The sequence below is a fragment of the Populus euphratica genome, unplaced genomic scaffold (assembly GCF_000495115.2).
Source record: "Populus euphratica unplaced genomic scaffold, PopEup_1.0 scaffold1052.1, whole genome shotgun sequence".
NCBI classification, from domain to species: domain Eukaryota; kingdom Viridiplantae; phylum Streptophyta; class Magnoliopsida; order Malpighiales; family Salicaceae; genus Populus; species Populus euphratica.
This window is the reverse complement of record NW_011500900.1, coordinates 5,797-28,582: the sequence shown is the minus strand read 5'-3', so window position 1 is coordinate 28,582 and position 22,786 is coordinate 5,797. Positions and strand designations below refer to the sequence as shown.

General features: G+C 35.1%; 2 protein-coding genes and 1 pseudogene across 2 annotated transcripts; all 3 read left to right on the top strand.

The window, feature by feature from the left end:
* The first annotated feature begins 268 nt into the window (after positions 1-268).
* LOC105116763 (G-type lectin S-receptor-like serine/threonine-protein kinase At5g24080) lies at positions 269-3,484 on the top strand. The gene is made up of 5 exons (XM_011014222.1): positions 269-599; positions 754-798; positions 1,310-1,759; positions 2,645-2,800; positions 3,376-3,484. Exons 1-5 carry the CDS (start codon positions 364-366, stop codon positions 3,482-3,484), a joined length of 996 nt encoding a protein of 331 aa, XP_011012524.1. The 5' UTR covers positions 269-363.
* Positions 3,485-4,335: 851 nt separating this feature from the next.
* LOC105116761 (G-type lectin S-receptor-like serine/threonine-protein kinase At5g24080) lies at positions 4,336-8,177 on the top strand (annotated as a pseudogene).
* A 1,014-nt stretch (positions 8,178-9,191) lies between these two features.
* On the top strand, positions 9,192-21,754 carry LOC105116760 (nuclear pore complex protein NUP93A-like). Its single transcript, XM_011014221.1, has 15 exons — positions 9,192-9,462; positions 9,840-9,931; positions 10,098-10,164; positions 10,394-10,453; positions 11,983-12,072; positions 14,316-14,585; positions 15,869-15,964; positions 16,130-16,264; positions 16,453-16,506; positions 16,622-16,705; positions 17,442-17,528; positions 17,606-18,508; positions 18,740-18,921; positions 19,601-19,892; positions 21,313-21,754. The coding sequence occupies exons 1-15, from the start codon at positions 9,361-9,363 to the stop codon at positions 21,388-21,390; spliced, it is 2,592 nt and encodes an 863-aa protein (XP_011012523.1). The 5' UTR covers positions 9,192-9,360; the 3' UTR covers positions 21,391-21,754.
* Positions 21,755-22,786: the final 1,032 nt, after the last annotated feature.

Genomic DNA, 22,786 nt, shown 5'->3' with positions numbered 1-22,786 from the left:
CTGAATAATTTCAATCTCATGCAAATGGCTGAAAATACGTGTCACGTATTAGGCAATAGGGGCGTCATCGCCATTTGAAAACCACAATATCGCTATTGATTACCATACACGGCCATCAAACCCCCGAAGTTATCGCTCCAGCCGACCATTTGACCTGAGTATGTTTTTTTCAAAGGGTCGTTCACCAACCGCTGTACACGTGGTATGATGTTCCAATTTCTGTTCTCTACAAAAAAAACTTTCAATCCATTCTCACTCTCATGAATAACAATGCATGGCCACTGTTCTATTTTAAAGCTTTGGCCCTTTCAGGTTGTGAGCATTTTGCGCTAGTAGCCTGCTAACTAGTGCTAAGCTGCTGACATGGCTGCTTGTTTGGTCGTTTTTCTCTTGGTTTTAGTCGGCCCTGGGGCTAGCGCTAGCTGCATTGGTTTGGGTTCAAGATTGGTCGCTCGTGATCAAAATGAAGCATGGGTTTCAGATAATGGCACTTTTGCCTTTGGTTTCGCTTCAGCGGCTACTGCTCGTGACAAATTCCAAGTGGCAATCTGGTTCGTAGATCTTCCTGGTGATCGAACCTTGGTCTGGTCAGCTAACAGGTACGCTTGCTTATGCTTATATTTATACCTGATGGTCTAAGAATTTGTTTTTGTTTAAAAAGGAGAACCTTGTACAAGTCCCAACGCTATACATTGTTTTTATTTGAGTTAATTCCTAAAATAATTTGTTTCAATTGGATCCTTAATATATCAGAAATCCTCAATCGCATCCCTTGGGATTTTCTTCAAACCTCGTCAGGTTCTATGTTCACTATAATTTTCATGTATAGTTTTGATTTCATGAATTAATTGATGTTATTTTGAAGAGAACTTGACATATTAGAAAAGTTAAGATGATTTTAGATGGGAAGACTTGGAAGTTTAAATGGAAATCGATGTATAGTTTCGAGAATTATATAAGATAATCTATCAAGAAAATTTGAAAGCAAAAGTCTGACGTTCTTGGTTATTTATATGAGCAGAAAACAAAAGAAAGATAAATGGGCGATATATATGTATGGTTTCTGCATGCTTTAAAAGAGTTTGCTCTTGTATTATTCCTAACAGTTTCACTGTATTATTAATGTATTAAATCAGTATTTATAAGTTGCAGAGTCCATGAAGATCTGTTATAGATCATTAATGGCACTGAATCTTGACAAGGGAAAAAAGAGAGAGAAAAATCAAAGACATTTCTCCTTCTTTAGTCTTCACAGAAGCTCTTGCAGGTGACAATTTCTGAATTTGCTCCGTGATAATCTAATATATAGAAACTCTCTGGTCACCAAAAACGCATTCCTGGAGCTGGACACCACCGGCAACCTAGTCCTAATAGACGGGTACAGAACAGTCTGGATGTCAAACACCTCCGACGCAGGCGTTACATCAGCAAGCATGGAAGAAACTGGCAACTTCATCCTCCACTCTAACTCCAACCACTCAGCATGGCAAAGTTTTGAACACCCTTCTGATACTTTACTTCCAAACCAGCCTTTAACAGTATCTCTTGAACTAACATCAGTACCAAAATCACCTTCACAAGGTGGCTATTACTCTCTCAAAATGTTACAACAGCCCACTTCACTAAGCCTTGCTTTAACATATAACTTGCCTGAAACCTATGATGCTGCACCTGAAACTTATGCAAACTATTCCTACTGGCCTGGGCCGGACATTTCGAATGTTACGGGGGATGTGGTTGCGGTTTTAGATGAAGAGATGTTTTCATGGAACATCTTTTCACAAATTTCTATTTATCTCTATATTAAAAACAAATTATATTTTGATAATTAAGTATCCCTAAGCTTTTCATTGTAATTCACATCCCAATAGATTTAAACCAATTATTTTTATTTTATTTTATTCTTCCTTAATTAGATCTGGTTGGAGGAGTGATTAAAAGAAAACAACATAGATTTAAACTAATTATTTTTATTAAAACAATTACGTTTTATTTTATTTTATTTTTATAAGACATTCTATCATGTTTAGCTGGATTAATTAAATTATTAAAATTCATTTAAATCAAATCAAATCCAAAACTTATATTTGTAAGCTTCAAAATCTTAAACTTTCTAAATTAATCTATATTAGTACGAGTTTAATAACTTATCGATATGCCCATGTCACTACCTCCACAATCACAAGTTAATAGTGTGAAACTGAATAATTTCAATCTCATGCAAATGGCTGAAAATACGTGTCACGTATTAGGCAATAGGGGCGTCATCGCCATTTGAAAACCACAATATCGCTATTGATTACCATACACGGCCATCAAACCCCCGAAGTTATCGCTCCAGCCGACCATTTGACCTGAGTATGTTTTTTTCAAAGGGTCGTTCACCAACCGCTGTACACGTGGTATGATGTTCCAATTTCTGTTCTCTACAAAAAAAAACTTTCAATCCATTCTCACTCTCATGAATAACAATGCATGGCCACTGTTCTATTTTAAAGCTTTGGCCCTTTCAGGTTGTGAGCATTTTGCGCTAGTAGCCTGCTAACTAGTGCTAAGCTGCTGACATGGCTGCTTGTTTGGTCGTTTTTCTCTTGGTTTTAGTCGGCCCTGGGGCTAGCGCTAGCTGCATTGGTTTGGGTTCAAGATTGGTCGCTCGTGATCAAAATGAAGCATGGGTTTCAGATAATGGCACTTTTGCCTTTGGTTTCGCTTCAGCGGCTACTGCTCGTGACAAATTCCAAGTGGCAATCTGGTTCGTAGATCTTCCTGGTGATCGAACCTTGGTCTGGTCAGCTAACAGGTACGCTTGCTTATGCTTATATTTATACCTGATGGTCTAAGAATTTGTTTTTGTTTAAAAAGGAGAACCTTGTACAAGTCCCAACGCTATACATTGTTTTTATTTGAGTTAATTCCTAAAATAATTTGTTTCAATTGGATCCTTAATATATCAGAAATCCTCAATCGCATCCCTTGGGATTTTCTTCAAACCTCGTCAGGTTCTATGTTCATTATAATTTTCATGTATAGTTTTGATTTCATGAATTAATTGCTGTTATTTTAAAGAGAACTTGACATATTAGAAAAGTTAAGATGATTTTAGATGGGAAGACTTGGAAGTTTAAATGGAAATCGATGTATAGTTTCGAGAATTATATAAGATAATCTATCAAGAAAATTTGAAAGCAAAAGTCTGACGTTCTTGGTTATTTATATGAGCAGAAAACAAAAGAAAGATAAATGGGCGATATATATGTATGGTTTCTGCATGCTTTAAAAGAGTTTGCTCTTGTATTATTCCTAACAGTTTCACTGTATTATTAATGTATTAAATCAGTATTTATAAGTTGCAAAGTCCATGAAAATCTGTTATAGATCATTAATGGCACTGAATCTTGACAAGGGAAAAAAGAGAAGGAGAAAAATCAGAGACATTTCTCCTTCTTTAGTCTTCACAGAAGCTCTTGCAGGTGACAATTTCTGAATTTGCTCCGTGATAATCTAATATATAGAAACTCTCTGGTCACCAAAAACGCATTCCTGGAGCTGGACACCACAGGCAACCTAGTCCTAATAGACGGGGACAGAACAGTCTGGATGTCAAACACCTCCGACGCAGGCGTTACATCAGCAAGCATGGAAGAAACTGGCAACTTCATCCTCCACTCTAACTCCAACCACTCAGCATGGCAAAGTTTTGAACACCCTTCTGATACTTTACTTCCAAACCAGCCTTTAACAGTATCTCTTGAACTAACATCAGTACCAAAATCACCTTCACAAGGTGGCTATTACTCTCTCAAAATGTTACAACAGCCCACTTCACTAAGCCTTGCTTTAACATATAACTTGCCTGAAACCTATGATGCTGCACCTGAAACTTATGCAAACTATTCCTACTGGCCTGGGCCGGACATTTCGAATGTTACGGGGGATGTGGTTGCGGTTTTAGATGAAGCAGGAAGCTTTGGAATTGTGTATGGTGAATCATCAAATGGAGCAGTTTATGTGTATAAAAATGATGGTGACTATAATGGATTAGGTTTCGCTTCAAGTCAATCAAGTACTCGGTTATCAGTTCTTCGAAGACTAATTCTTGAGACTAACGGAAATTTGAGATTGTATAGATGGGATAACGATGTTAATGGTTCGAGGCAGAAAGAAAACAACATAGATTTAAACTAATTATCCCGAAGTTATCGCTCCAGCCGACCATTTGACCTGAGTATGTTTTTTTCAAAGGGTCGTTCACCAACCGCTGTACACGTGGTATGATGTTCCAATTTCTGTTCTCTACAAAAAAAACTTTCAATCCATTCTCACTCTCATGAATAACAATGCATGGCCACTGTTCTATTTTAAAGCTTTGGCCCTTTCAGGTTGTGAGCATTTTGCGCTAGTAGCCTGCTAACTAGTGCTAAGCTGCTGACATGGCTGCTTGTTTGGTCGTTTTTCTCTTGGTTTTAGTCGGCCCTGGGGCTAGCGCTAGCTGCATTGGTTTGGGTTCAAGATTGGTCGCTCGTGATCAAAATGAAGCATGGGTTTCAGATAATGGCACTTTTGCCTTTGGTTTCGCTTCAGCGGCTACTGCTCGTGACAAATTCCAAGTGGCAATCTGGTTCGTAGATCTTCCTGGTGATCGAACCTTGGTCTGGTCAGCTAACAGGTACGCTTGCTTATGCTTATATTTATACCTGATGGTCTAAGAATTTGTTTTTGTTTAAAAAGGAGAACCTTGTACAAGTCCCAACGCTATACATTGTTTTTATTTGAGTTAATTCCTAAAATAATTTGTTTCAATTGGATCCTTAATATATCAGAAATCCTCAATCGCATCCCTTGGGATTTTCTTCAAACCTCGTCAGGTTCTATGTTCATTATAATTTTCATGTATAGTTTTGATTTCATGAATTAATTGCTGTTATTTTAAAGAGAACTTGACATATTAGAAAAGTTAAGATGATTTTAGATGGGAAGACTTGGAAGTTTAAATGGAAATCGATGTATAGTTTCGAGAATTATATAAGATAATCTATCAAGAAAATTTGAAAGCAAAAGTCTGACGTTCTTGGTTATTTATATGAGCAGAAAACAAAAGAAAGATAAATGGGCGATATATATGTATGGTTTCTGCATGCTTTAAAAGAGTTTGCTCTTGTATTATTCCTAACAGTTTCACTGTATTATTAATGTATTAAATCAGTATTTATAAGTTGCAAAGTCCATGAAAATCTGTTATAGATCATTAATGGCACTGAATCTTGACAAGGGAAAAAAGAGAAGGAGAAAAATCAGAGACATTTCTCCTTCTTTAGTCTTCACAGAAGCTCTTGCAGGTGACAATTTCTGAATTTGCTCCGTGATAATCTAATATATAGAAACTCTCTGGTCACCAAAAACGCATTCCTGGAGCTGGACACCACAGGCAACCTAGTCCTAATAGACGGGGACAGAACAGTCTGGATGTCAAACACCTCCGACGCAGGCGTTACATCAGCAAGCATGGAAGAAACTGGCAACTTCATCCTCCACTCTAACTCCAACCACTCAGCATGGCAAAGTTTTGAACACCCTTCTGATACTTTACTTCCAAACCAGCCTTTAACAGTATCTCTTGAACTAACATCAGTACCAAAATCACCTTCACAAGGTGGCTATTACTCTCTCAAAATGTTACAACAGCCCACTTCACTAAGCCTTGCTTTAACATATAACTTGCCTGAAACCTATGATGCTGCACCTGAAACTTATGCAAACTATTCCTACTGGCCTGGGCCGGACATTTCGAATGTTACGGGGGATGTGGTTGCGGTTTTAGATGAAGCAGGAAGCTTTGGAATTGTGTATGGTGAATCATCAAATGGAGCAGTTTATGTGTATAAAAATGATGGTGACTATAATGGATTAGGTTTCGCTTCAAGTCAATCAAGTACTCGGTTATCAGTTCTTCGAAGACTAATTCTTGAGACTAACGGAAATTTGAGATTGTATAGATGGGATAACGATGTTAATGGTTCGAGGCAGTGGGTTCCAGAGTGGGCTGCAGTGTCAAACCCTTGTGAGATTGCTGGAATATGTGGTAATGGGGTGTGTAATTTGGATAGAAGCAAGACTATTGCTTCTTGTTCATGCTTGCCTTGTACTTCCAAGGCAGGAGGCGATAACTTCTGCTCGGAGAACTCATCGTCGATTGGAAGATGTGGTTCGAGAAACGCAAATCAGACATCTGAGTTCAAGATTGCAGCAGTGCAGCAAACAAATTACTATTTCTCCGATTTTTCGGTGATTGCAAACTACAGTGACATTCCTACAGTGTCAAAGTGTGGTGATGCTTGCCTATCAGATTGTGAGTGTGTGGCTTCTGTTTATGGGCTTGATGATGAGAATCCTTATTGCTGGATACTGAGGAGCTTAGACTTTGGTGGATATGAGGACCCTGGATCCACCTTGTTTGTGAAGGTTAGAGCGAATGAATCGATGACTCTAGGAGGCAATAAAAGTGGGTCTGATAATAGTGATACAAAAAGGAAGGTTTTGCTTGTACCTATAGTTCTCAGCATGACATTTCTTGTTGTCCTCCTATGCCTATTACTATATCACAATGTTCACAAAAAGAGATCCTTGAGAAGAGCTATGGAAAGCTCTCCTATTCTTCCTGGCGTTCCAATACATTTTACTTACCGAGGCTTGCAAATTCGCACCTGCAATTTTTCACAGCTGCTCGGAACAGGTAAATATTGATCAGAAATGATGCCATGTCTACTAAAGAAACAGAGGAATTGAAACAGAGGAAATTTGAGTCAATTGAGCTTTGTTTATGATTTTATGCATGCTATCGCTGTGTTGCAGGAGGATTTGGGAGTGTATACAAAGGAAGCCTTGGAGATGGAACTTTGGTTGCTGTAAAGAAACTAGACAAGGTTTTGCCTCATGGGGAGAAAGAATTTATAACTGAAGTTAACACCATAGGCTCTATGCACCACATGAACTTGGTTCGTCTTTGCGGGTACTGCTCCGAGGGATCGCATCGGTAAGAAATGTTTCTCAGAAAACAGTTTGGTCATTTCAATGTGTTGAAAAACCTCAAATGTCATTGGTTCATCCAACATTCTTCAGATACTAGAGTCTAAAACATGGTTTATTGGTTCATTGGCATTGGCATGCAGTCTCCTAGTTTATGAGTTTCTGAAAAATGGGTCTTTAGACAAATGGATCTTTCCATCATATAGTTTCCGAGACAGACTGCTGGATTGGTCAACGCGCTTCGATATAGCCATAGCTACTGCGCAAGGGATTGCATACTTTCACGAACAGTGCAGGAACCGGATAATTCATTGCGATATCAAGCCAGAGAACATTCTGTTAGATGAGAACTTCTGTCCTAAAGTATCAGATTTTGGACTAGCTAAGTTTATGGGAAGAGAGCATTCACATGTTGTTACCATGGTTCGAGGAACAAGAGGGTATTTGGCTCCAGAATGGATTAGCAACAGGCCGATTACTGTAAAGGCTGATGTTTATAGTTATGGGATGCTTCTTTTGGAGATTGTTGGTGGCAGGAGAAACCTCGACATGTCTTTTGATGCAGAGGACTTCTTTTACCCTGGGTGGGCTTTTAAGGTGTCTAAATTAAGTTTTCTCCCTCAACCCTACCTACAATGAGTGCTTCATGGCAGTAATTCTTGTTTAATCTGATCATTTCTTCAATGGACTTGTGCAGGCGATGACGAATGATACGCCACTGAGAGCAGCAGATCGCAGACTGGAAGGATCAGTAAAAGAAGAAGAGCTAATGAGAGCACTGAAAGTGGCATTTTGGTGCATTCAAGATGAGGTCTTCATGAGACCTTCAATGGGAGAAGTAGTGAAAATAGAAGGATCAATGGATATAAACACCCCGCCAATGCCACACAGTTTTGGAATTGATAGAAGAAGGCTTAGAACAAGTTTACAAGGCCATGAAGAGAGAATTCAATCAATATAGCTCCTTCACCACTGCTACAGATCTTCCATCATCTCGTGCTACATGCAGTAATTCAGCAATGTCACCTAGATAGGGAAACCGACACAATTTTGTTTGTGCAGTTGATATCACTCGGTTCATTTAAGCTCTAGCCTTTTCATGTTGCAGATGGAGCCGCCTAAGACAAAAAAATGAAAGATACAAGAAAAAATAAAAAAACATGTTTAGTTAGAAAAACAAACATATAAAATAAATTTGTATTTGAGACAATTTTACAATGAATTTTTATTTTTTTAATTTATATTTGATATAAAATAAGTAGTACGAGACATCTTCTAATTTATATTTGATATAAAATAAGTAGTATGAGACATCTTCATTTTATTTTTTTATTTATATTTTTATTTATTTATTTTGAGACAGTGTTCCAATATTATTCTAAAAACAAACTAAAACATTTCTAACACAAAAAAAAAAAACTAAGCAATTTGCTTTTTCACTAAAATACATTACTAAAAATAGAGCTAATAACATTATCATCAATTGCCATTAAATCCTTTTTTTTTTACTAGAAAGTAGTTCATCACAATGATTTCATAGATGGGGATCATGTCTCAAGATAGCATGTAAATAAATTGAATATATCATACTAATTTTTATAATTTTTAAAGTCCAAAATTTTCATAATATTAATATTAGAAGATGATCTAATGTTTAGAAATATGTTCATAGGTTTAATTTATTAAATTTTTTTAAATACACCAAGCAGCTGTAAAGGATATATTTTTGAATTCATCTAAAAAATAATTTAATTTCAATCAATTCATAATAATATTCTCTTTTCTGTCAAGAAAGGAAAAAAAACACCTTTAAAATACTATGCTTAGAATTTTTCAAATTACAAGATTGACCTTGAAAAAACTTAGAATTTTATAAAATTTGAAATCCAATTTCTAATTGGGCCTCATCTTATTACTGTATGAAAATCTCATTACAATCAAGCCCAACTCACTTTTACTGTGATCCAATTTCATTTTTTTTTATATGCATATTTTATGTTTTAAAAATATTTTAAAAAACTTTTAATTTTTAAATTATATATTAATATCAAAAATAAATTTTAAAAAATAAAAAATAAATTTTTTTAATATATTTTCATATAAAAAATACTATCCACGTTTAATATATTTTTATATAAAAAATACTATCCACATTTCCAAACATCCCAAAACTTAACTTGAAAGAAACCATTTTTTCCGGTAGCAGTAGACTACTGTTTTAAAAAACTAGGGCTTTTAAAGAAGAAGCTCAGCCTAAAACCCCCACTCTCTCCGTGGAGGAAAATAAATAAAAATAAAAAGAAGAAAAGCACCGCGAGAGAGAGAGAAGCAGTAGAAATGGGTAGCGAACAGGACATGAGTAACTGGACTGATCTGCTTCACTCCTCTACTAAGCTTGTCGAACAAGCCGCTCCTTCTGCTCAGTTCCCTCCTCTTCAGGTTCTTCTTTCCTTTTCCTTTTCCTTCATGTTTTAAAATAACCGTTACAAAACTCTAGTTATACTTCTAGTCACCGTTAATCATCATTTTCTTTTCTTCTTATTCAGTAAAGGCGCAACGAAAAAGTTGAAAAAAATTAATTGAAAGCTCGATTTATTTAACATTGCGAATTTTTTCTTTCGTATTTGGAGAATTATACTGCCTTGTTTGAAGAAAAAAAAGAATTTTTTGCATTTGCGTTCAATTAAATTCCTTTACCGTTTTATCATTCATCAAATAAATATTTTTCTTGTGATTATTATGACAATTAGAAGTAGTGCATTTTGCTGTTTTATTTTAATTTCATGACTTTATATGTTTTTTTGTGTATGTTAAAGAGAAACTTAGATCAATTAGAAGCATTATCAAAGAAACTCAAGGCGAAAACTATAAGAACTGAGGCTCCTTCGCAATCTGTTGCCGCTACAAGGTTGTTTTTTCGGAGTACTTTCTCATTTTTTCTCTATCAATTTTTAAATATTGTTTTCTGTGATTTCTTGCCCCTTAGAGGCGGCATTTATTGAACTCTTGGGAGTGAGAAGAATCTTGAATGGGTCATGGGTGTGGTTTATTTGTATTGTTTGATGTATGCACAGGCTTCTTGCGCGTGAAGGGATAAATGCAGAGCAGCTTGCTCGAGATCTTAAGTCTTTTGAATTGAAGGTAAAATTTAGCTTGCATTTTGATTACCATTTATAACCTAGCCTCAGTAGAAGTAGTCATGCAAATTTATTTTTCTAAACAGTTGATGAATGACTGTAGAGTACAATAGTCTAATGAAAAACAAGTTTCTTATGTCTTATTGAATGAAATTAAGATTATAATAGTAGTTCGTTAATACGGCCTTGTTTCTGTAAGCATGCTTATCTTGCTTTTGGAAACTATTTTGTAGACAACATTTGAGGATGTGTTTCCTGCCGAGGCAACAAGTGTTGAAGAGTATCTACAACAGGTAATTTTGCTGTTTAGTTATGATTTGATCAACAGATCTATGATACTGTTGATATTACTGTCTTCAACTCTATCATCTGTTTTTGTTGGCATAGATAATATTTTTCACTGCTATTCTGTTGACTTTTCAAATGTGTTGTTACATATTCTGTTAAATTTAGTAATGGGTTGTACCAAAGAACTAAAACATGAGCACATAATCATTCTGTTTGCTACATGCTGCTTGACGGAAGTGCTCGTTTATTAGTATCAAAAGTAGAAAAACCTTAAGATTGAATATTAGTTCGTGTAGCATCCCGATCATGGTGAAGTCACTAATGAAATTCCTCCACCCAAAAGCCAAAAGCAGTTGTTCACAGGACTCAGAGAAATACTAGCTGCGCCTTCTCTCCATCCTCGATTCTATGAGCAGTTTTTGTTGGCATAGGGAATATTTTACACTGTTATTCTGTTCACTGTTCAAATGTGTTGTTTACATGCTCTGTTAAATTTAGTTATGGGTTGTACCAAAGAACTAAAACATGAACACAGAATCATCCTGTTTTCTACATGCTGCTTGACAGAAGAGCTCATGTATTAATATTGAAATTAGAAAAAAACTTAAAGATTGAATCTTAGTTTTTGCTATAAATAATGGTTTTTTCTAGTCACGTTCTTCTTCTTTCATTTGTCTGAAAAGAAGTAATGATTTCTCTTTCCCCAGAAATGATGACTTTCTGAGACTGCTTAAAGAAGAAGATTTTTGAAACTAGCCATCTAATTTGGCAATCTTGTTTGTTTGGTCACTGTATGATGATACCATTTTCTTTCATCATGGTTTTATATGCATGGAAACTTCCCAAAATTCTTGTGTAGAATTGGTTGAAGGGCAACGTAAAGTTATCCTCCTTAAATGCTGAAGAGATATGGCCAGCAAAATTTCTTGAAAATATCAAACTAATGTATTGGAACAAACGCGATATTGTTTAAGCTTCATATCTGTTTGGAAGGGAAAAGATTTTGGAAGAAAAGCTTCATTAGTTGTCTTAAAATATTTTCCTTTAAGCTTCATGAATTGTCCTAAAGCATTCTTCTTTTTTTTGTTAAAGTTTGGAAAAAAGAAAAATAGTAGCCTGAAAGCTGTTCTAATCTTTGAGCTGGTGCCAATATGTCTCTATGTAATAGCATAGTTTTGTTTTCCGATCTTGTTGCTTGGAACCTTTGAACTGAAACTTTCAATTAAGGTGGTTATTCTTTCCCATGTTTCATGAGTTTTTTCGTGTTTAATTCATAGATGGATGATGCTGTTACATGCAATTGGCTGATAAATGATTTAATATCTTAGGCAATTCATTTTCATTTGGTTGTGGAACTCTGCTTTGTCTGAAGTAGTTTCCTCCAACCACTTAGATGAATGCTTTTGCTTCTTAAAAAGTGTTTTTTGCTTTGTCTGAAGTAGTTTCCTCCAACCATTTAGATGAATGCTTTTGCTTCTTAAATTTTTTTTTTCTGGTTTGATGGTGTTACATTTTGTGCAATTTTTGTCTTTAGGTACATGAAATGGCAATGGTATCAGCCATTCAGGAAGCTCAGAAGGATAACGTAAGAAGTTTTAATGATTACATGATGAAAGTTTTGGAGGTTAGTGCCATACAGCATGTATTTGAAATGTTGGTATAATTTTGTTTATTGCCAATATATATAAGCTGCTAAAGCAATCACAGTTTCAACTTCTTAGTAACAATATTTTATATGGTAAAGTGACTTTAAGTCCCTATACTTTCCCTATATTTTTCCTAGTGTTTTACTTACTCTTGAAGTTTTCTTGAATTTGCAATTTTACCCATATATAATAGCTTGCTGGAATGCAGGCTAATCCACACAAAATATGGGATTGAACGCGCAATATACTAGTCATTTGACTCAAGCTTTGCCGTGGGTTGGATAATTTCTTTTGGCGCAAAAAAAAATATGCAAGCTTTTCAAATGTGTTTTCTTTTTTTTTTTGTTAAAAAAAATTATAAATAAAAAATCATGTGCATGCATTTAATTAAATACATTGAGAAGTATTTGTGCCAATAAATGCAAAAAATAAAGTGTCAACACTTCATTTAACTTGTCTCGCTGTAGGTCGAATAATATTTTTTATAATGCAAAAGAATTAACATATAGGTGTTATCACTGCATTTTTTAACATCGAGAAAAAAATATAATCGTGAATGAAAATGTCAATACTAACATATAATAAAATATAGTTAAAATCATATGCGTTAATAAAAAAAATATAAGATCTCAAATTAATTTTTAAGGTGGCAGAAATATGGAATAATGTTGCAATTGCTATGGTGAAACACCATTTCCGTCATTTGACTCAAGCTTTGCCGTGGGTTGGATAATTTCTTTTGGCACAAAAAAAAATATGCAAGCTTTTCAAATGTGTTTTCTTTTTTTTTTTGTTAAAAAAAATTATAAATAAAAAATCATGTGCATGCATTTAATTAAATGCATTGAGAAGTATTTTGCCAATAAATGCAAAAAATAAAGTGTCAACACTTCATTTAACTTGTCTCACTGGAGGTTGAATAATATTTTTTATAATGAAAAAGAATTAACATATAGGTGTTATTACTGTATTTTTTAAAATTGAGAAAAAAATATAATCGTGAATGAAAATGTCGATACTAACATATAATAAAATATAGTTAAAATCATATGCGTTAATAAAAAAAATATAAGATCTCAAGCTAATTTTTAATGTGAAAAAAATATGGAATAATGTTGCAATTGCTATGGTGAAACCATTTCCATAGTCTTTATATAATAATTTTTCAAAAAAAAGAAAAGGTGTAGAAAACATTACAAAAGAATAAAAATAAGAAAAAAAAAAAAAGTATCAATAGGCCAAATGTACAATGATAAATATTCAAAGTGTAAAAAATAAAAATAAATAAATTGTCTAAAAAAAAATGTAAAGAAAAAAAAAAGGAAAAACTTGTTTTCTTTAATTAAAAAAACCCTGAAAATTACAAATTTGCCACCGCTACAGTAGAAAATTTGGCAAATTTTGCAATTATGCCATTTCTACAGGAAAGCACCATTTCCTTTTAGTATATGTATAATAATTCAATGCATCTTGGTATTGGTACCCACTAAATTTTCATCCAACCCTGCTACCTATTCAAATGGACAGGACCCTAGTAAAACAAACTATAGGTGTTGCTGTGCAACCTTTTGAACTTTAAGGAGTGAAGTGGACCATTGTATAAATTAAACTAGTAATATACACTTTGCCCTTAATCTTGTCAGTGGCAAAAAAATGTCATAGTATTTTACTTTTGAGCAATTATATTTTAAGAAGTTAAAAAATAATGTCATAACTAACTTGGTTGTTTGTAGATTTATAAAAATGTAAAACTCACTACCACTGATACATGAAGGGTTCTATGGTGTTAAGAGATAGACAGGGATTTGAGTGGATGTGATTGCCTATTAGAGTGCTAGTGAGATATGTCTTAGTGAATGATTTGACATTCTGTTTAGACTTCTGTGAAAATTATGTTATTCAAAAAGTCACATCTGCAACTAATTAAGAAGGCTAATTCTAGTCTCCTCTAAGTCTTGCTGTTTAATGATGTTGTACTCCCTTGACTATCTCTCTCCATAAAATCTGTTTTGATTAGTATGCCTACCATGGTGGCAAAGCCTTGGCCCATTCAGATGGAGGAGGGTGGGAAAGTATACAAATGAATTTTCAGAGCTGGTTTTGTCATTTAAAGGCACTGTTTTGAGTTCAAGAACCAAAAGAGACATTGATAACTTCTTAGATGTTTTTGTGCTTGCTAGGTTTTCACTTTGGTTGATCAGCCAAACTTGATATTTTGCAGGAGGATTGGCAAAAGGAAAGGCGTGACTTTCTTCAGAGCTTGAGCCGAATTTCATCATTACCCAAGACTAACTTAGTTGATACAAGCACTGGGGTTACTCGTTCTCGTCAAATAGCTTCTCTGTCTTCCCGCCCTCATGTTTCTTCTGGTTCATCTGGCATGGAAAATTTACCTTTAGCTAACAAATCCTCTGTGGAGAAAAAAGCTTCAGCATATGCTGAGGCTGTGAAGAATCTGAACCGTGCACGAGAGCATGGCTCACAGTTTAAAGTAAGGCTGGTTTTGTTGACACCTTTTCTCTATCAAAACTTGTTTCTGCATCTTCTAGAGAGAAATCCACTTCTTGACTAGCTATAGACTAAAGAAAAATAGTGAATCCAATATTCAACAGCATTTTTTTCTATGAAATGTACCTCAAGTTTCAGAATGGAGGATTTATCTACTGAAGACTAGAAAGAATATTCCTTATCAATGATAGTTACAGCTGGCATCTCATGGATTTGAGAAAGGCAACACTGAGACAGCCTGCGAATAATCAAGATTTATATGCAGTATTTTTATATCAACTTGCTGGTTGAAAGGCATCTATGCTGTCTCCTTTACATGCTGTTTCCTTGACATGAGGCAGCATTTTTAGCTTGCTCTGTCCTTTTTATGTTCTTTCTTCTTTTAAATTATCACATCAAAGTATTCTTCAGAAATCTCTAAACTGTCCTTGGACCATGGGTGACCAGCATTTTTTTCTTATATTTTATATTTTGGTGGTCCAATTCTAGTGATTCAATTTGATAGAGTACCTTGCCTTGATGCTCATTGGGAGCTTATTAAGAAACTTTATCATAGAATTATTATTATTTTTTTACCATAAATAGAAAGTCTAGCATTGAGAACTGGAGATGCATTTTTTGTAGAATTATATTTTTAATCTTTTTTCACCATAAGCTTTTCTGCAATGCACACTTTTGATGTCTGACAGCACCGGTATCAACTCTAACACAAAATTGGTAAGGGATTGGATTTTGTTCAAAATACCACTATAGCAGAACCATAAGCATCAAATAAAGAGTAGGGGCACTAATGAAGTGGCTGAGACTAGAGATTCAGCCACTACTATTCTGAGGTATCATGCCTGAGAGGGAATGCATCTTGCATTTTAGGGGTATGGCAATTTATGACATGCATAACACAAACGATTAGATATTTCTTCTCAATTCTCTTCTAACAAACATTACAGCCACATGCTAGCTTCTTTATGTATGCATCCATGTTAGGCACTCCATAACTAAGTAACCAAAGATATGTATTAGCATACAAGCACACAGTTTAAAGAAAGCACACGAACACCCATCTTAGTGGTTTCCAAGTTCTTTGAGGGAAAAGATGCTATGCCCATTTGTTCTGATAATATGTTTCCTCAAGCTGTCATATGGAACCTGCATGGCTAGGAAGTAAGATATTCAAAGACCATTATGCTTCTGTGTCATCTTCTCCTGTTTAGGTTCTCTTAACAGGACACTGGGGTTGTTGATATATGTATAATTTATTTCATGCAGCCTGCAACAGCTTTCAAGGGTGCTTATGAAAGCTTAGGTGCTGAAGTATCAGGTGGAAAATCTGTTAACATGCAAAAGATATGGCATCTTGTTCAGGTATACTTTTTAACTGTTTTCTTATTTTCCTGAGATAGGTTATAGTGGGACTGTTATAGAGTTTTTTAAGTTTTCATATGAACAGTTCTTTATATTTGATAAATCCAGTATATTATTTCATTTTAAAATATTATTTTCCATCTAAAAATATATATACTTTGACAGACATTGGTGGGTGAAAATACAACCATGAAACAGAGTATTTCAAGGAAAATGTCGTTAGTGATTGGTGCAAGGTGCCATCTTGAATGGGGCCATGAAAAACACATCATGGATACAATACAAAATCATCCTGCTCAGGTAATAATTCTTTTGCTATTATCTTCTTTTATAGAGAAAATATTTTTTTTCAGAACAATTTACATGTTAATGTATGTGTTCTTATACTCTTTTAGATCACTGCTGCTACTTTTGTTCTTTGCTTCTAACAAATTGTTATTTGGTTGTGTTGATTACCACTCACCATTTTATTTTTTTCCTCGTGTCAGGCTGCTCTTGGTGGAGCTGTTGGGAATTTACAAAGAGTTCGTGCATTTCTCCGGGTTCGTTTAAATTATTGCTACCTGACTTGGACTTGCATTCCTGGACTTGTTCATTGTGACTGTATTTGTTTATGGAAAATTATATTTTTCTTGTTTATCTTATCTTTCTGTGCAGATTCGATTGCGGGATTATGGAGTTCTGGATTTTGATGCTAGTGATGCGCATAGGCAGCCTCCTGTTGATACCACTTGGCAGCAGGTCATTGATATATTCATATTTTAGGGTCTTGTTACCCAAGAATATTTTTAGGAGTGCTTTTAAATTTTGGTTGTTTAAATGCTTATTAAGTGAAAGCTATTTTGGTTGTTTAAATGCTTATTAAGTGAATATTTTTAGGAGGACCATTGTTTAAAGGGTTAATAAAGTAGGAATTGCAACAAATCAGTAAGAAAGTAGCCATCGTGTTTTTCTCTCTTTATTGGATAGCACAACAATTTATTTGAAATTGCACACTACCACTATCTACACTGTTGTTATAGAGAGACCTCATGTGGCTAAAAATTATGAAGTGGTTGCTATAATTTATATATTTGAAAACAACATTAGCAGTGGTAGTTAGGGTAATTTCAGAAACAGGAAAAGTAATTAATTTAAAGTGCATGCATGCATCTGTATTGATTAGTTATATTCATTAATTTGAGTGAAGTCATTAAGCAGAATAGTTAATTCCTTTCAAAGCTACTATGAGAAAGAAAAATACCAGTATACTGACTTTATTTTCTAGCTGTCATGACAAACCAATCATTTTTCTATCAGAATAAAGAATAATTGTTTATCCAAAACATCTGTATCAAACTAAATCATATGTTGCTGCTTTTCTAGCTGTCATGACAAACCAATCATTCTTCTATCAGAATAAAGAATAATTATGTTTCATAATCGTTTATCCAAAACATCTGTCTCATACTAAATCATATGTTGCTGTCTATAACAGATCTATTTTTGCTTGAGAACTGGGTACTATGAGGAAGCGAGAACTGTTGCCCTGTCTTCCCGTGCTTCACTCCAGTTTGCTCCGATGGTACTGATTTTTCATTGTCAAGATTAAAAGTTATTTTCTTCATTAGCAGCCTTTGTAATCAGCTTTCCCTTTAACAGCTCATTGAGTGGATTAACTCTGGAGGTATGGTGCCTGTGGACATTGCAGCTGCTGCTTCAGAAGAATGTGAGAAAATGTTAAGAATGGGTGATCGAGTGGGTCGAGCTGCATATGACAAGAAAAAGTTGTTGCTCTATGCTGTAGTATCTGGTTGCCGCTGGCAGATTGACCACCTGCTGAGAGATCTTCCAACCCTTTTCAATACTATAGAGGATTTTCTGTGGTTCAAATTATCAGCTGTACGAGATTACCCTGCTGGGACCTCGACTCTGGTCCTGAATGAAAGCTTGGTACCATACAGTTTGGAGGATTTGCAGGCATACTTGAATAAATTTGAGCCATCATATTACACAAAAAATGGGAAAGACCCTCTCGTGTACCCTTATGTATTACTTTTAAGTGTCCAGATGCTACCAGCTATCTTATATCTGTCTAGGGAAGCTGCAGATGAAGGATATGATATTGATGCAGTCCATATATCAATTGCACTAGCAGACCATGGGGTTCTTACTGAAGGTGGTGGAGCTGGGCAAAAACTCGGGGTAATGGATGCTTATGCAGAGGTCTCTAGCATAATTAGGCAGTATGGATCTGCATATTTACATCATGGAAATCTCTCAATGGCACTAGAATATTATGCCCAAGCTGCAGCCACAGTAGGTGGTGGAGAAACATCATGGACTGGGAGAAGTAATATTGATCAGCAGAGGCAGAGAAGCTTGATGTTGAAGCAGCTCCTCACTGAGCTTCTGCTAAGGGATGGTGGTATTTATTTTCTTCTGGGTCCAAGAGGTGCTGGAGAAGAAGGTGAATTGGCACGATTTTTGATCGATTTCCAATCAAGACAACAATTTCTACTTGAAGCTGCTCGCAAGTGTCAAGAGGCTGGACTAGATGAAAAGGTAACTATTTATTTCCTTGCCTTTTGACTTTCTTGGTTTGAAATCATTTCATTTTGGGGTTCCTGAGAAAGCCATAACATCTTTTCTCTAATTATGCTTCTCTCTTCCTCGAAAAATGTCATCTACTTAATTGTAAAGCAATAGACTAGCTGGCTTTTTTTTACCTGTATTAATCTCTTGCCTTATATTTTATCATTGTTGACTTGCCCTGATATCATTTCCAAAATCCAGTCTATAGAAATTCAGAAGAGAGTTGGGGCATTTGCCATGGCTTTAGATACAATCAACAAGTCCCTTTCCAAAGCAATTTGTGCGCTATCACGTGGTAGATTGGACGGTGAGAGCCGAACTGCTGGTCTCATTAATTCTGGCAATGAGATTCTCACGACCTTTAAGTATTATCCTGATTTCAGGTAATTCTGATCCTCAGTGTTTTCCTTAGCTTCCTTTTCTTGCATTGTTGTCATGTTTGGGATGATAGTTTGCTTGTGATAGTTTTTACTAGATTACAAGTGCTCAAGCATCATATAAAGATGAAGCACCTGAAGCTTCTACTTCGTGGTTTATATTGTCATCATTGTCTGCAACCTACGCTGTAAATTTAAGATTAAATTGTAATTGTCAAGAGAAATATCAAACCCTTGTTGAAACTCAAGTTGTTGGTGATGAAACATGACTTTACCTGATCCATGTTGACAACTTTTTTGGTTAACATTTCATGCACTAAGCAAGTACTAAATTGTTTATCAATTTTCTGAATTCTTCACATAGGTTGTTAGTCTTTCACCTTTACTTTTGCACTCATTTTACACAAATGATGTTTTCTTATTGTTGAACTTTGTGACAGTGCTGGATTCTCAGCTCTTGAACTTTATCCCTGCCATCAATTCAAGTTTTGGACTTTTACTGAAATCGATGAATTCTGAACTGTTGTGATTCTAGCAATATGATAAGGTTACTAAAGTTTGCTAAACAAGTTCCTTTGAATTTTTAGCATCCCATCTCTACGGCTTCTATAGTTTTCAATATCAAAGTGATGTTTTTTTTTTATGTCTTCTCTATAGAACTTAATCACTTGGTTATGATGTCCAGTTTTCAAGAAAGAGACCTTGTCCTAGAGCAAGAAACCGTGTTGAGACAGCTTGAGGCGATATTATCTGTTCTCAAGTTGGCAAGACTGGGTCATTTTCTTGATGCTTTAAGGGAGCTTGCCAAACTTCCTTTTCTTCCATTGGATCCACGAGTGCCAGATATCACTGTTGATGTTCTTCAGAAGTTATCCCCTCGCGTTCAGGATTGTGTGCCAGACCTTTTGAAGGTTGCTTTAACATGTTTGGATAATGTGACAGATTCTGATGGATCACTTCGTGCCATGAAAGCAAAGGTAATTTAAAAAATTTATGCTCTAATCTTGTTATTTTTCCTTTGTAGGTATAGATGCACCATTGCAAATGCTATTTTTCATGTGATCTCCTTGAAATTGCTTGCTGCATCTGTAGTTTCAAAAGATAGTGATTGAAGGTTGTTAAAAAGTGTAACCTGGATCATAGTCTTGTATGTTCTTATGTTCTGGACGTATGAAATATTTGGAATTGCGAAGAGAATGCGAGTGGGTACAATTGGTATTGCAATAGGATCTGTGGGATCATAGTATCATATCATCTTTAATTTTTGAAGCAATTTAAGTCCTGCTTGCGTTCTGATCAGTCTGAAAGTCTAGATAGGCTTCCTTACTGATTTCAAGGCAATCTTTCAATTTTTACCAGATAAGGACATATCAAGTTTTTAGACTTTTTCTTTTTTCATGATTACGTTCTCAATTTTTATTTTTTATCAATTGTGTTGCTCATCTTTTGATAACATCGCAATGAAGCACCTCAGTGGAGATCTATTAGAAATTTGTTCATATGTCTGTTGAATGATGACATGTGCTCCAAAATCTTCCAAGAAAAATGATCAATGCTGTGAGCATGAGTATGAAATATAAGCTCTATTTTACTAAGTTCAAAAGGTATTTCTTTAAGACATGTTCCAAGCATGAAATCTTTGTTTTGTATACATGTTTCTTAGCTTAATTGATGATGTGGCAAACCTAGAATGACATCAATCCAAATTCTTTTTTGGTAAAGTTTTGGTGTTCAGGTCATCATTTTATGGATAGGTTCACAAATTCCTAGCAGGCATCCATCAAGGCACGTGATTGTGTTATTATTAAATATTAATAGATGAACTCCATTGATAAAAATTAAAGTTGAGACACCCAAGTGTGAAAATTGAAAAAGTTCAGATACTTAATCGATTAAACTTGAAAACTGAGAAGGCGTATTTAATTAAAAAATGATGATGATGAGCTAGAAAAATGATTAAATTGATGTTGATAATTTTCCTACAGATTATTTGGGGTTAGAAAAAAATTTGTAGATTTTAACGATCAAAATCACATCAATGCAATAATGCACTCATATATGCTGCCAAATGCATGCTCATGCACAGTTCTAATCTATTTGATTTGGTCTGTATTTCTTTGTTTTCTATGGGCCCTTCTAGTTATAAATCGTTGGATTTGCAAATATAGTGGCCATTGGCAATAATTTAATATTGAAAATGAATGGATGGATTTTGATCTTCTCAATTTAGATAGTAATTATGGCTGAAAATGTGGTTTTTCTGTTGAGATGTGGCACAAAATGTTATTGCCTCACGATTACATTTTCTTTTCTTTCTTTTCTTTTTCCTATGCCCATTTACAAAATGTTATTGCCTCACGATTACATTTACTTTTCTTTTTCCTATGCCCTTTGCAGATTACACAGTTCATTGCAAACAATATGAGTCGGAACTGGCCTCGGGATTTGTATGAGAAGGTTGCTCGAAGTTTGTGAAGCAAATAAATTGTGGTGGTTTGAGAGGCGAGATGACCCTCTGGTTGACCAATCCGTGATAGACGCAGTGTTTCATGTTATCATACATCTAGCTCTTTGAGGTAACAGTCCATGAAAATTTAACCTAACCAATATGAGTTTTTCTTGGTGAAGAAATGCTGCTGTTTCAAAACAAACTGTGCAAATTTGTATTAAAGACTTGCAAGATCCTTCTGTCAATAGTCTCAACTCTGAATTGTGAGCTTGGTATGTGTAATCCTTCTGGATAAGATGCTGCTGCAAATTTTTCGTGTCAGTAACCAGTAATTGAAAGCTAAATGGATATCAACTAGGAATTCTGGTAATTGACATGTTTGCATTTCGAGTGAGGGATTTTAGCTTCTAGTTGATGGAAAGACTCAAGATAGAAAGATTTGTAAGGACTACGAATATTATCTATTTCTATACTGGTATGATATTGTTTGCTTAGGATTTAAGCTCTCATGGATTTGCTCTTGGACTATACTCAAAAGATCTCATACCAATAAAGATATTTGTTCATCCTTATATACTCATGATTCTCTTTATTTTTAACTAATATGGAACTTTGGTTGTATACCCAACAATCCTCCTCTCGTATAAAGGACCATCGAGTCTCCTCTTAAATGATCATTTATCCATCAGCTCTACCAATTGGGATTCTTCATTCTTTATTTCATCGTGTTGGGATCAGGACACATTCATGAAGCATCTGGAGAGCACTATATAACTTGAGAGTTTTGCCTTTTCTAGGTCAACTTATCTTCATCATGTTAGGGTCAGGACACGTCTATGAAGGGAGTAACACCACCTATCCAATAGAGCTGATCATTGGATTATGTTGTGATCAAATTAGGGTCCACTACCTTTTGCTCGACATTTCGAAGATTTATCCACCATGGCTAACTCTAAGGCATGGCTCTGATACCACTTGTAAGATACTGGCATGCAAACCCGACAAGATAAAAGGTAAGGGACAAGATAAAATGAGAAATGGGGGGCACAAGAATTTACGTGGTTCACTCAATTGAGCTACGCTCATAGACAAGTATAAAAGGATTTTACTAAGTAATGTGGAAATACAACTTTTCTCTAATAATAGGAGTACAATTGAAATCTCTTTATTACTAGAAGAAAAACATCTCACTTATTATCTCACAAAAACCTCATAATTTTGTGAGATTACTCTCCTCACCCTCTTTTCTTTCTCTCTGCTTGCTCTCAAGTTTCTTTCCCGTGGTGTGTTTATAATGCTTGGATGCATTCTCTATTTATAGGCAAGCATCCATGCAAAAGACAAGGGGTAAGGCAAGTAGCACCAATTTGGTGCCTATAATTTTTGACTAAGGTGTAAAAGGATGGCTTCACCTTCTCCCAC

Excerpts from the sequence above, each read along its gene's own strand:
- LOC105116763 (XM_011014222.1), top strand. The coding sequence starts at position 364 with ATGGCTGCTTGTTTGGTCGTTTTTCTCTTGGTTTTAGTCGGCCCTGGG. Across the intron at positions 600-753 it reads TTGGTCTGGTCAGCTAACAG|AAATCCTCAATCGCATCCCT; the intron begins GTACGCTTGCTT and ends TTAATATATCAG. Across the intron at positions 799-1,309 it reads TTTTCTTCAAACCTCGTCAG|AAACTCTCTGGTCACCAAAA; the intron begins GTTCTATGTTCA and ends TCTAATATATAG.
- LOC105116760 (XM_011014221.1), top strand. The coding sequence starts at position 9,361 with ATGGGTAGCGAACAGGACATGAGTAACTGGACTGATCTGCTTCACTCC. Across the intron at positions 10,454-11,982 it reads TTGAAGAGTATCTACAACAG|GTACATGAAATGGCAATGGT; the intron begins GTAATTTTGCTG and ends TTTTGTCTTTAG. Across the intron at positions 16,706-17,441 it reads TTGATACCACTTGGCAGCAG|ATCTATTTTTGCTTGAGAAC; the intron begins GTCATTGATATA and ends TGTCTATAACAG.